The 12,767-nt window shown below is 33.3% G+C and overlaps 1 protein-coding gene across 1 annotated transcript; it reads left to right on the top strand.

The window, feature by feature from the left end:
• The first annotated feature begins 660 nt into the window (after positions 1-660).
• Positions 661-11,991, top strand: LOC132754164 (collagen alpha-1(IV) chain-like). Its single transcript, XM_060744758.1, has 15 exons — positions 661-1,023; positions 2,003-2,071; positions 3,102-3,150; positions 4,091-4,111; positions 4,374-5,867; positions 6,339-6,435; positions 6,651-6,859; positions 7,221-7,345; positions 7,851-7,887; positions 8,159-8,428; positions 8,708-8,959; positions 9,493-9,565; positions 10,747-10,810; positions 11,122-11,207; positions 11,867-11,991. The coding sequence occupies exons 1-15, from the start codon at positions 856-858 to the stop codon at positions 11,904-11,906; spliced, it is 3,054 nt and encodes a 1,017-aa protein (XP_060600741.1). The 5' UTR covers positions 661-855; the 3' UTR covers positions 11,907-11,991.
• Positions 11,992-12,767: the final 776 nt, after the last annotated feature.

The following is a 12,767-nucleotide window of genomic DNA, read 5'->3' as shown; positions in this document are numbered from 1 at the left end:
TTAATTTTCACTACAGTGAGTGAAACATATTTTCCGTATTTTTACTGGTGTCTTGCCGAACTACTTTCTTCTAAATACAGCAAATACACAAAATTTAAGGAAAAGTCTTTCAAATTTTATCGCAAAAAGGAGAAAAATGTATATAATAAACAGAAAATTCAAGATTTTTCTATAAATACATGATTTATTTTCATCTTGTGGCATGAAAATTATCATATTTCACTCGTGGCTACCGCCACTCATGAAATATTTATTTTCATACCACTCGATGAAAAAAACATCATGTATTTATAGGAAAAACTTGAATATCCTCTACTTACTTGTTTTTTTTTTCTATAAAAAAATAAATAAATAAATAAACAAATATAAATAAATAAATAGAAAAAATGTGCCATCCCCCCCCCCCCCAAAAAAAAAACAAAAAAAAAAAAAAAAAACAAACAAACAAAAACAAACAAACAAACAAAAAACAACAACAAAAAACGTGCAAACATAAGGCAAAGAAAGAATAAGTACTGGTAGTTGTTTATAAAAAAGTAAAAGTGTCAAATTTGAACAAAATTATATATAGCTCTACCACAGATATATAAACAAATATTTAGCTTCATGGCTCTACAGTAGATCTACTTTCCCTATCAAAATATGTGTACTCTAGATGTGATGTCTAAAATTATTATTTGATGGAACAGATGCCATTGTGCCCTGTAGATCTATTTATTTTAATAGTACAAAAGTAAACATTATTTAAACCTGACTTTATCTCGCACAAATTTAGCTTGGTGCGTATGTGATTAAATTTCAGTTATCAAGATAAGATTTCACAACAAACTTGACCACTGTTGTCTGAAGAACAAAATGTCAAATATACAAAAATCTCAGGATAATAATAATGTGTTCCGATTATTTACATTTTTACATACATTCAGTACAATCTTGTTATTTGGAGTTACTTTATTTCAATTTCTACAAATAGAAATTTTAAAAGAAGATATTCAATTGATTAAAGAAAGCCTTCCTGTAAAAGTGAGTAAGTTAATCGTTTCCATATACCTATCATTCTCAAAGATAGTTGATCCCTATTTTGTAAATAGAGGATATTTTCTATACTGAATTTATTGAGCAAATTGAATAAAATTATATTATGCGAGCTTCTGGCGAGCAAAATTTTATATTATTTCACGGGTTCAATAAGTTCAGTAATGAACCTACACAATTATCACATACCTAAAATTAAGACTGTTTAAACTGCAAACGAATTATTTTTCATTGATGCGCCTATAGTGTTACGCTAACATTAAGCGCGTCTTTAAACTGTTAACATGTATGTCTGTATAACGTAAATGACGTCACGTCAAAATATATGCACGGACGTGCAATACCATATTTACAGGGTCGCAAAATCGACACGGGTATGGGATAAATACGTTTTGTGCGATAACATTGTAATTCTATCGGAAATGGATAAAACACGCAATTCAGGGCAAAGATCCATCGATCCGGACTTCTTTAATTATAAATAGATCTAAATAATGTAAGGCTTTTCCAATTTGGGAGGCCTATTTTCTATTTACTAGTTCATCATGAGTACATTGTAGTTGCAGACTGATGTGGTTATATAACGCAAATTTCACATAATGCTCAAATGTGTCCTTTTTGCTTAAGTGGAAGTTAGCATACATTCCTTAATATTGTACTAGACTGGGTACAGTATTTGGCCAGACTTTAATTAATGTCATGAAAAATTGATTCATGGAGGTAAAAACCACCTAATATATGATAAAAAATGAAAGGAAAAATTTCTGACTTGTGTTTGCGGTTCGGAATGGCTCGTGTTTGCGGTTCGGAATGGAATATCCGTCCCTAGGGTTTTTGTTTACCTTAAGCCTATAGTTACCGCCAAATGGGCAGGTACCCTTGAGACAAAGAATAACATATGGCAGATATTATCACTCTATGATTGGACCTACATTGATATATTGCAACTGAACATTATGTTATTCAGGACTCTAGCAACAACATTGGTGTCAGTAGACGACAGTTACAACCAACACTCACATTAACAGATTTACAAGTAAGTTTTAACCGTTCTCTTGAGTGTCTAGTAAAATTTTTATACAATATTTGATGGTAATGAAATCAAGTAGGCTAATGTACTACATTGTAGGTGATTTTAACTCCTGTCCTTAATTCTCGAGACAATTCGGTGATACGCAGGGGTATTGAGGGGGAGATTTTACCTTTCGTCTATCCCCACTGTGGGGCCAATATGATGGTTCTGTTTTGGAGACAAAACAAAATTAATCCATATCGCAGTACCGAGGCATGTATAATTATAACGGAGATTTCATGTAAGTCTGTTTAATCAATAAGCCCATTTGTTTTTATTGTATGCCTATTAGCAGTATATAATGGTTCTTGCAATGACATAAGCGTGTACATATATTTAATTTTGTACCTAAAAATCAATTGCCGAGATTCTTTAAAATATTTTTGAATTGTGTTCATGTTTAGCTACAAAGTCTCAAAATAGGATTTTTCGACAGAGTAAACATATTTCGAATTGCTTTTAATAAGATATGAAAATATTTTTCACTTAAATCTGGCATTTTTCAAATTCAAAACTTTCCATCAATAAAATAGTTTTGTAGCAATCAACAGTAAAATACCTACATGAAAATATAACTGCATAATTCAACATTCCTGCATAAAGCCGCACACACGTATACATTAACGAAGACAAAACATGCATTAACGCGAAATCTTCTTGTCTACTTTTGACTGCATGTAAACATAAGGGGCAAGAAACTTTCACTAATTGCTTAGTACTGGTTGCTTACAGTAAAGGATTCGAGAGTTTTCAATATGCGATCAATACAATCGAACTTATAAACTTAAAACATTACGAAAGTAGTTTCTAAATACAAAACGCAGAATTACCGAATCAGATAACTACGCTTCGTACATTTTCTGCAGAACCCCATCGAACTTACTTAATCTCTCGTACTGCGGGCTCATACTTAAAATGCCTAGATGTTAATGCACGAAAAAAGTGCGATTTCCCTCAAAATGTAATTGAAAATTATGTTGTTGTTGTTTTTCAGAATGAAATACAAAAATATTGTTTATCAAATGGAACAGTCTTGTGTTCAGGTGAGATAGTTCTAGTATAAAATTAATTGATTTTATATCGGCATTTGGTATTAAAAGAGTTTCTTTTCTATAAAGAAATAGAATATTACATGGTTGTTAGGATTTGTTAAAGTATGTATAAATTAATTCATTGAATTTGAACTTTGATTTTGCCTAAGTTGTTTTTTAAACATATTTGTAAGGTATCTATGTAGTGAAACGAAGAAACCTTAGAGTATCTTACATGCCAAAACTGAAATGTTAAAGACATTCATGGACGTAGTGGTTTATGTAAACCAAAATCCGTAGTACTGATTTAAGAAATTTGATAAATGGCACAATTTAGGTTTAGAAGTAAGTAACATATACACATAATTGTTAAAACAGCATGCCTCCAAATTCAAGCTAATTTTCATGAAAACTTTTAAAATCAATAAAATAATAAAATATTTTCATGTCAACAAAGAAAGTAATTCACATCTTGCAAAAGCCTCTTTTAATCCATGTAAAAATTACCAAATAAATGTAAAATATGCATAAAACCCTTACTGCTTTAGACACGCAGTTGAAAAATGGTAGTAAAAACTGAAAACCAGTTTTTTATTGCATGCATCATATAACGTTTTACTTGAATTTGTAAAAAATACTTTTCATATTATTTTAGTATCTTTTTAAAGTTGATTTTCCTGGTATTTTTAGCTCAAATAGACATGCAGCTTTAACATGAGAGTTATGCTTTAATAACTTTCAATTTGACATATTCATGCCAAATCACGGAATCAACCTTTATAATGGTTTGGAACAAATGATTATTTTATTATATTACTTAACAGAAAGTCGATTTATTCATTCTAAGATAAATATTTTGTTTCTCATGTGTTTATAACACACGGGGATAATATATTCTATTGACTACTGTTAAACTGTCAATAAATGATTTATTTGCTTTCATTTTGTACAGGTGGACCTCAAGGACCCAAAGGTAAGACTGATTTGAAGTTTCAAATATTTTCAAAATGTGTTTATCAGTAAAAGATATAAGCACTGTTGCCAAATTCAAAATATTTAGGATAATCAAAGGAAGAAACGTCAGTTGTAACCGCCAGATAAAGTTAAATATATAATTTGTATGACCATATTATGAAGATCCAAATTCTTTTAACGTTTTGTATATGCGTGTGTAATTTTGCTAGAATCATTGATAAATATATGTAATAAAATGTAAAAACTAACTATTGATCCAGGTGACAGGGGCAATGATGGTTTGCCAGGTTTCAACGGTACAGACGGTACAGACGGTACTCCTGGTATAAAAGGAGAACCTGGAATCCCTGGTTTAGATGGTCAACAAGGATATAATGGTACTGATGGTTTAAAAGGTGATAAAGGTAACCCTGGTATTGATGGTAAGCCGGGATCTAATGGAACTAATGGACTCGCTGGTCTTCCAGGAGTACAAGGCTCTAAAGGTGACATAGGAGCTCCGGGGATAAATGGTTCTGATGGAGTAAAAGGTGAAAAAGGAGAAATGGGTCTACAAGGGTATAATGGCACCGATGGTGCAAAAGGTGTACAGGGCCAGACGGGTTTAACAGGTTCAAAGGGAGATAAAGGTGTAACAGGTGATCCGGGTGTGAATGGAACTGATGGATCACCAGGTATACCTGGCTCTAAGGGACAGCAAGGAATTATAGGACCACCAGGAAATGATGGGATGCCTGGTATGAACGGGACAGATGGTGTTAAGGGTGACATGGGTTCAAAGGGTGATAAAGGCGACGTTGGTTTTAATGGGCTTAAAGGTGATATAGGAAATCAAGGACCTAAAGGTGAACAAGGAATGAGAGGAGATCAAGGCTATAACGGTACTAAAGGAGAACCTGGAGTAAAGGGTGATATCGGTGCAACAGGTCTACATGGTTTACCTGGACAGAAAGGAGAAATGGGAATACAAGGTAAACAGGGCCTAATAGGACCTAAAGGTGCAAACGGATTAGTTGGAAACAAAGGAGATCGTGGTATGCAAGGAATTAAAGGAGAAACAGGTGGAATCGGTAGTACCGGTAACCCAGGAAATAAGGGAGAGAAAGGTGTCATTGGTTTAACAGGTATACAAGGTATAAAAGGAGAAATGGGCTCTGTAGGAATTGATGGACTGAATGGTACCGATGGCAAACCTGGCCCAGAAGGACCGAAAGGAGATAAGGGTCTGATAGGTCAACCGGGTATGAAAGGAAATAAGGGTGACAGTGGAATAGATGGTGTCAATGGAACAGATGGTCTTGCGGGAAAACCAGGAATGAAAGGGGAACAAGGTCAGAAGGGAGTACATGGCCTTTCTGGATTACCCGGTCAAAAGGGAGAGAAAGGAATGAAAGGCATACATGGAACAAATGGTATTGATGGAATTCCTGGTGTGAACGGAACGAAAGGCGAACATGGCGACCCTGGAGTTAAAGGAGAACCTGGTAAAATAGGATTATCAGGTGTTGACGGGTCTCCAGGATTAAATGGTACAAAAGGAGAAAAGGGAGATACAGGACAGCAAGGTGTTCAGGGAATACAAGGCTATAAAGGAGAAGCAGGAGCAAATGGGCAGAAAGGAGAGGTAGGAAGTAAAGGTACTAAAGGTGATATCGGCGAAAAAGGAGAAAACGGAACAATGGGGTTGCCAGGACAGGACGGCAGCAAAGGAGCAGCTGGAAGTCCGGGCCTAAAAGGGGAAAATGGACAAAAAGGTAGGTTAAAAGTGCATATTAGAATATAAATAATGACCCTTGTATCAAATAAGTCATTGCGGATAATATTAAGTAAAACTGGTCACGCTGATATTCAACAGCTTTGAACACACAACTTTTTCCAGATTTTCATGCTTCACAACAGCAGGTGTTAAGTGCTATGTGGCAGCTGTAAAAGGTTGCCCGTACTTCATTTTAGTTTTGTTATATTTTATCATCGATTCCAACACTTTTTTATGTTGAAAATTGAGTACCACTGAAGCCGGTGGTAGGGGGCGTTGCTCCTTTTCATTATCCCTCATGTACAGACTCAATCAAACCGAGTCTGTAATTTTCATGTATCTTTGTTGTTTACTTCTTCCGAGGGATCACACTTTTTCCAGATTTGAACATCTTGACTTTACAATTCTTCATTATAATGAAACTCTTAAGTTCACACTATATAAAACAAGTTTTATGTTTACATTTAAGGTGACAAAGGTAATATGGGTCAGCAAGGTAGCCAAGGAAACGTTGGTTTAAAAGGTGACTCCGGTTTGCCGGGTTTGAAGGGGGAGAAAGGGGATGTGTATGTAAATTGCAATCTACATTTTAACTTAAAGATAGATCTTAATATATAAGGCTTGGATAATTCGGATATTTTATATGTTAGTTAAATGTGAAAAATATATAAATTTATTAAGGTTTTATTGAGTTACACGAACAGGATATATAGCAAGCATCTATCGGATGTTTTAACTTGGATAATTTACATAATCACCATCTTATTATTATTGGTAATAGCGGACAGCAAGGTATTAAAGGATCACTCGGACAAAAGGGAGAAATGGGTAAACATGGTTTGTCCGGATTACCGGGTACTCAAGGAACAAAGGGAGAACCCGGAAATGATGGAGCGCCAGGAAATAAAGGTGAAATGGGGTCAGTCGGACCTACTGGTCCGAAAGGTGAAACTGGGGTACCTGGAAAGGCTGGAGTTAAAGGGGAAAAGGGTAAATTTAAATTCGTCATATGCAAAGAAAATAGTTTTGATTTTACCATGCTCCTCTCATGAGATAATCTGCAAGTTCATTTGAGATGTGGTAGTGATTTCTTTTTTTTTAATCAGTTCTAAAAGGCAAACATTGTGATTTCATGTTAAGATTTAGCAAATGATAAGTTTCACATTTCATCTCATGAACAACAGAGGAGCTACTTATTCTTGTTTCTTCGCCACTCGTTTCACATTTTTATTGGTATATTCGATGATGTTTACTTCTTCATTGTTGTTTAAAAAGATTGCATACTGAAATCAAGTAAAACAATATACAATCGTTATAGTTTATCATTACTTTATGTCACTATAAAATCTAGGTTACGCTGGTATGAAAGGAGCTCCCGGCGGAGAAGGTCCGGTCGGACCTAAGGGTGATCCAGGTATCAAAGGGGTACAAGGTTATACTGGTGCACAAGGGATTAAAGGTGAAAAGGGCGAGGAAGTATGTAGAAATTATTGTATCAAGTTATTAATCAAGTACTTGTACATTGTATGTAAATGGTAAAAAGTTATGAAAGTTATAATGAATGTAGTATTAATTAAACGAGTGTTTGCCTTCCATCTTATCAGATATGTTGCTTGTATAGGCCTATTACATGAACAATTGCTACATGAGAATAAAAAACATAGAATAAAATTATCTATTGTATCTATTGCATACAAATATTACTTGATCTCTATGGAAGTATGCATTTTTGATTATTCAATCCTAATTAATGAGGTTTGTAATAATGTAAAAAGGTCCTTGTAAAAAAGCTTGCGGTGGGGCATAAAGCGATACTGGCCTAGCTCGGGCAGAGATATTGTTCACACAGATGCTTTACAACAATTTTTACATTTTTTATAGATGTTCAAATCATGTTTGATAGGGGTTAATATCATTATCTTGATAGGGGTTAATATCATTATCTTGATAGGGGTTAATATCATTATCTTAACTCTTGCAGGGAAATGCACCGTCCAATAACTGCTGCCAGAATTTACGTAGGTGTTAAATCAGTCATTTCATAAAGACTGTTTTTATGATACAAAAAATAAAAAGTAAAACCAGGCTTTGATTTTTGGATACATTTGTATTTGGTTAAAATCTAAAAAAATATTTTTATTGCCATAGAACGTAAATCTCAGTTTATTTTCAAACCCACTATTCCATAAGCATAAAACTTGATTTTACAAAGATTTTACAAGAATAATAAAACTAACTATTTTTGTTGTTCCTAATATAATTAAATGACTGCTGTTTTGAAACCAACAGAAGTTCCAGTATTTCAAGGAGGGTCAAATGATTTACAAATAACTACAAATGTTGGAAACACCGTATTGTTGCCGTGTGTAGCAGACGGTAATCCTACACCGGATATCACGTGGGAGAGAGAAAATGGAGAAATCCCTAGTAACAGAACTGTTACGACACCAATAGGAATAGCCATTGATTCTGTAAAACTAACCGACTCTGGAAGGTATACATGCAAGGCGACTAATATACTCGGAACAACAACGAAAACAATTATTTTGGTTGTAGATTGTGAGTATATATCAAGTAGAAAAAGTTTATGAATTAACTCAAAATATCATTCAGGATTGTACAATATTGTATTCAAATGTGTTTTGATATTGAACTATGTATTCATCCGAACAACATTGTTGCTTTTATGACAAACAAAGTAAAAAGCAAAACACCTTTCTTTCTTTTTGTCAAGTTTAAATACACATATACATCAAACATTTTTTTAAATCAACATATACATCAAACATTTTTTTTAAATCAAGAGATCAATAACTAATGTAACTTCTATTTTCATAGCAAAACAGCCAGTGATTTCAGCGTTGAGGAAGTTTGTATCTGTAAGTCCAGGTGATTCTGTTGACGATGGATGTATTGTAGAGAACGTTAATCAACATACAACTACCTACTCTAAAATACACGGCGGCCTACCAACTCATCAAATATTACCTAATGAAGATATAATATTCAGGTTTGAGTCTACCAAAGATTCAGGAGAATATCAGTGCCAGGCAATCACAGATAAAGGGACATTTTCTGCATCGTTTTATGGTATAAAGGTTTTATTGAACTTGTTCTGTGTTTCTTGTTAATTTTCGCCGATTTTAAAACATTGTTGTGGTCATATTTTGGTCGTCGATCCAACTTTCCGACTTTCCTGGATAACTGACCAGTGCTTACCCATTTTGCGCAAATGACCGACTACTAACAGAATCAGCCAATTATAGACAAATGTATGGCGGCTGATTTGTGCCTTTCGTGTTTTCGCCTCGCCATTTCTTGACTTTTCGCTTGGCAGAATAGCGGGGCAAAAATACACTAATTAGCGGGGGCGCCGGGCGAAGTTTTATTTATTAAACTTTGCCCCGCGCCCCCGGTAATTATCGTGTTTTCGCTCCGCTTCGGCTTCATTGACTTTATAAAACTTAGTAATTCATGCAATGTTTTTACCAGTATGATTATCATTCGCTAATTAATAATCATAATTGTTTTCTTATTATTATACGTTCATATGGAACTCTTTTCATTAAATTATAAATTACAAAGAGTGATTCCTAAATATATGTATATCTATGTCCTTACAGTGTACCACAATATGACGTCATTCACGTGTGATACTATGTTTCAAGTATGCGGACAGGACGGTGCTATTTGTGGGTAAGTATCGCTCATGAAACCGTTCTTTTTTAACATTTTTACCTTTTAAAGTTAATTTAACGGTATGCTAAGCGTTGAACCTATTCAAAGTTGGACAGTACGCTTTCCTCTTCTGGTTGCATTTAATGGGCGAAATGGAGGACTTTATGATGGGCAATTCTCTTGCAGCTGAATAGTTTTAATTTTCGTTATTATTCTATTTTATTTTGTCTTGCTTCGTCAGGCTTTTAAGGTGATTATATTATTGTCCTTGAAAGATTTATTCAAATTGTCTTGTAATTAAGAAAAGATATTGGAGCTAGGTGAGGTTTGGTGTACGTGTTATTGGTCTAAAATCCCAAATTGTGTTTTTCCTGCTTACGGTGCCATCTGTGTTCTTGTAGCAGCTGGTTTTCTTGTTAAATGTTACATCCAAGAACATATGTATTAAGATACTTTTATTGTCCCTATGTTCCATCTGGTTATTTTCCGTCAATGGTTAATATTGCCTTCACATTTAGTTTGCAAGTTTGTCCCTCCTCTTTTACTCCAATATCAGCCTTTTAAGTCAATGCCTTTTTAAATGTCTTTATTGAATTTTCTATCATTTTAATAATTGTTAATAATTAAATGTGGTGTACGTCCTGTTTCTGTACGACTTTGTTTCTGTTCTTTATCAGTTGTCCTGTCTTAATTTATTTTATTGGGGACTGCGTTCTGTATAGTCTCGCCTTCCTTGTTGATTTAAGGTCTTATTCTCTATACGTATTCAAGCCAAATGTATATCCTGTTAAGAGCAATGATTATTAATTAGTTTTGTAGAATCTTGTTACCAGACTATACGTCGAATTAAACAGTTTCCCAGTGTTTTTTTTACTTAGAACAACTTTAGTTTTTGTTCCGCATTTTGAGAACTCGAAATAAAACTCGAAAATTAAACAGATGACTACTTTCGCAAAACAATGTCCCTGATAAACGTGCAATTGTGTAAATTTAGATATCTTAAGTAAAAGTTATAACAATAATGTTTTGAGATTATTGTCTAAGATATAGGTATAAAAATCTCCCCATTTGTGTAAAAAAATTATTAATTAATTATGTAATATAAGATTATAATTCGTTCCATTTTGCTAATGTGAGCGACAATACAACAATTAAATCCATGCTATTAATTTTATATAGTCTATGTTTAATGTTTCCAGCGGAACATGTCCTAAAAGATGTGCAAATCTAAATCCCCAGTTTGTAGCAACAGGATACGCCGTCGTAAGTTGAATAAATTCATACAATTATTTATAAAAAATATGAAATGACCCGTGAGTGATTGAATAATGATTTTTAGTATACTAAATGTTAAACGATCTTCTTCACAGAAAAGGAAATCTTGCAATCTTATGAAATACTCCATTCGTTAAAAAGTTGGAATGTGCCAATTTAAGGTTTGGTTTAACGTTGATTTCTTCTTTTACTAATCCACCATAATATGGAATCATATAAAACACATTATGATCAGTAGAGCATCGTTCTTCTTTTTTAACCATTCATTAATAATTGAAAAAGGGTATATTATTTTCAAGAATCTGCCGATATGTCGTGCGGCGGTAAACAATGGAAGGGTCAATGAGAATGGAGGTGATGTAGTATTCCAGGTGTATCAGAACCAGTAAGTCATTTCTCTAATTACTTCTAGAAACAACACAACAAGCTGATGTCATTTATTAACAAGCACTTGATATGATAGTAACTACAAGAAAAGAACGGCAATCATTTCATCTTGATAATCAGCGTATAATTAAAGTCAATCGTGTGAATCAATATATTTTCCTTTCATCTCGTTTTGCAAATTTATTTGAAGAGTACCATGGTTGGGACAAGTAGCCGCAAAATGCCTCTTTGTCTTTTAAAAATCGATAAAGCATAAAATGCCAATTAGTATGTAAATAATTTGAACGACTCCAATTGAGGAGTAAACATTAAGTTTATAAAGAATGTTTTTGTTGTGTAAGAATCTATAACACTAAAGACACACTGTTGCATTGGTTTTTGGAATGCTACGTTTTACAATAAATATAACTTGTATGGTTGGACTGTTGTCAGTTGTCAAAAGACGTATATTTCATCCGTCTATGTTTATCACTTTTATCATAATCTTCTAAATTATGACTATTGAAAATCGCTATGATATTATAAAAGAGCAAAATTGATTTTTGCCGTCGAAAAAACTTAGGTTGTATGATAACATCCCTGTTGTTGTTAACTAATGTAATTAATTTTAGATTGACGAATGGCAGGTGTAATTTATTTTGTTTCTCTGTGTTTCAGAAACGTATTGGAGGCAAAGTTTTTGGATTATACTAGTTGAATGCTTTGTTATTGGTATTTAATTGATTAAATGTTTTTAAAAAATCTTAGATTTTATTTTTTCCTCTCCTTATTTTTGAACAAATCGTGATTAATATTGTTCTTTTATCTTTTATAGTTGAAATGAAGTTCATTCTGTCCAAAAATAGATTTTTTAAAAAGTAGAAAATAACATAAAATGTTGGTTTCAGCAGAAAATGTCAATGGTTTATGTGAGTAAATGCTACCGAAGGATCAAATTAAAAGCCCATAAACCCATAAATGTGGTAATTCCGTTCGTCCGAACCCATATTTTAGAAAAAAAGTGTGTCATTTTTTTCTTAATTTTGGCATGATTAGACATACAAATATAAGGATTTAATTTATTAATACTTAGACGATTTACTCTAATGTACTTAAATTTTTTAATTCAGACAAACAAAATAACGTAAATGCCTAAAAAATGAAAATGAAATGTTTGTCTTTTACAAATAAATGATGATGAGAGCAGAAGTACCTTGATTGTAACAATGTTAATAAAGTGATGATATGATGCCACCATGCTGCTGCTTTTACACATAAAGATGATGTTCATCTTTATAATTATGCCTTTGGTTATGGATTGAGTGACAGTGCTTTGAGTCCGATAATGATGACCGTGATGATGATGATGATGATAATGATAACGGTGATGATGATAAAAGATATGATCGTCCTGTTGTTGCTTCTCATGAGGATTGTGTCATTAACTCAAAAATAATTATGTCGTAGATAATGGTGATAACAAGCAGAAAATGTAAAATTTCGATAGTGATGATAATGGTGATGATGATTGCGGTGGTGACGATGATATTGGTACGTTTTTTGTTCATATCTGTCAAAT

The sequence above is a fragment of the Ruditapes philippinarum genome, unplaced genomic scaffold, assembly GCF_026571515.1.
Source record: "Ruditapes philippinarum isolate M1 unplaced genomic scaffold, ASM2657151v2 ctg786_1_1_1_1, whole genome shotgun sequence".
NCBI classification, from domain to species: Eukaryota; Metazoa; Mollusca; class Bivalvia; order Venerida; family Veneridae; genus Ruditapes; species Ruditapes philippinarum.
Note: the sequence above shows the minus strand (reverse complement) of the source record. Positions and strands in the feature narration are given on the sequence as shown.

Bases quoted from the DNA above. Each gene is read 5' to 3' on its own strand.
- LOC132754164 (XM_060744758.1), top strand. From the start codon at position 856: ATGTCAAATATACAAAAATCTCAGGATAATAATAATGTGTTCCGATTA. The intron at 6,436-6,650 runs GTATGTAAATTG...TATTGGTAATAG, and splicing joins AAGGGGGAGAAAGGGGATGT to CGGACAGCAAGGTATTAAAG. The intron at 7,888-8,158 runs GTAGGTGTTAAA...TGAAACCAACAG, and splicing joins TAACTGCTGCCAGAATTTAC to AAGTTCCAGTATTTCAAGGA.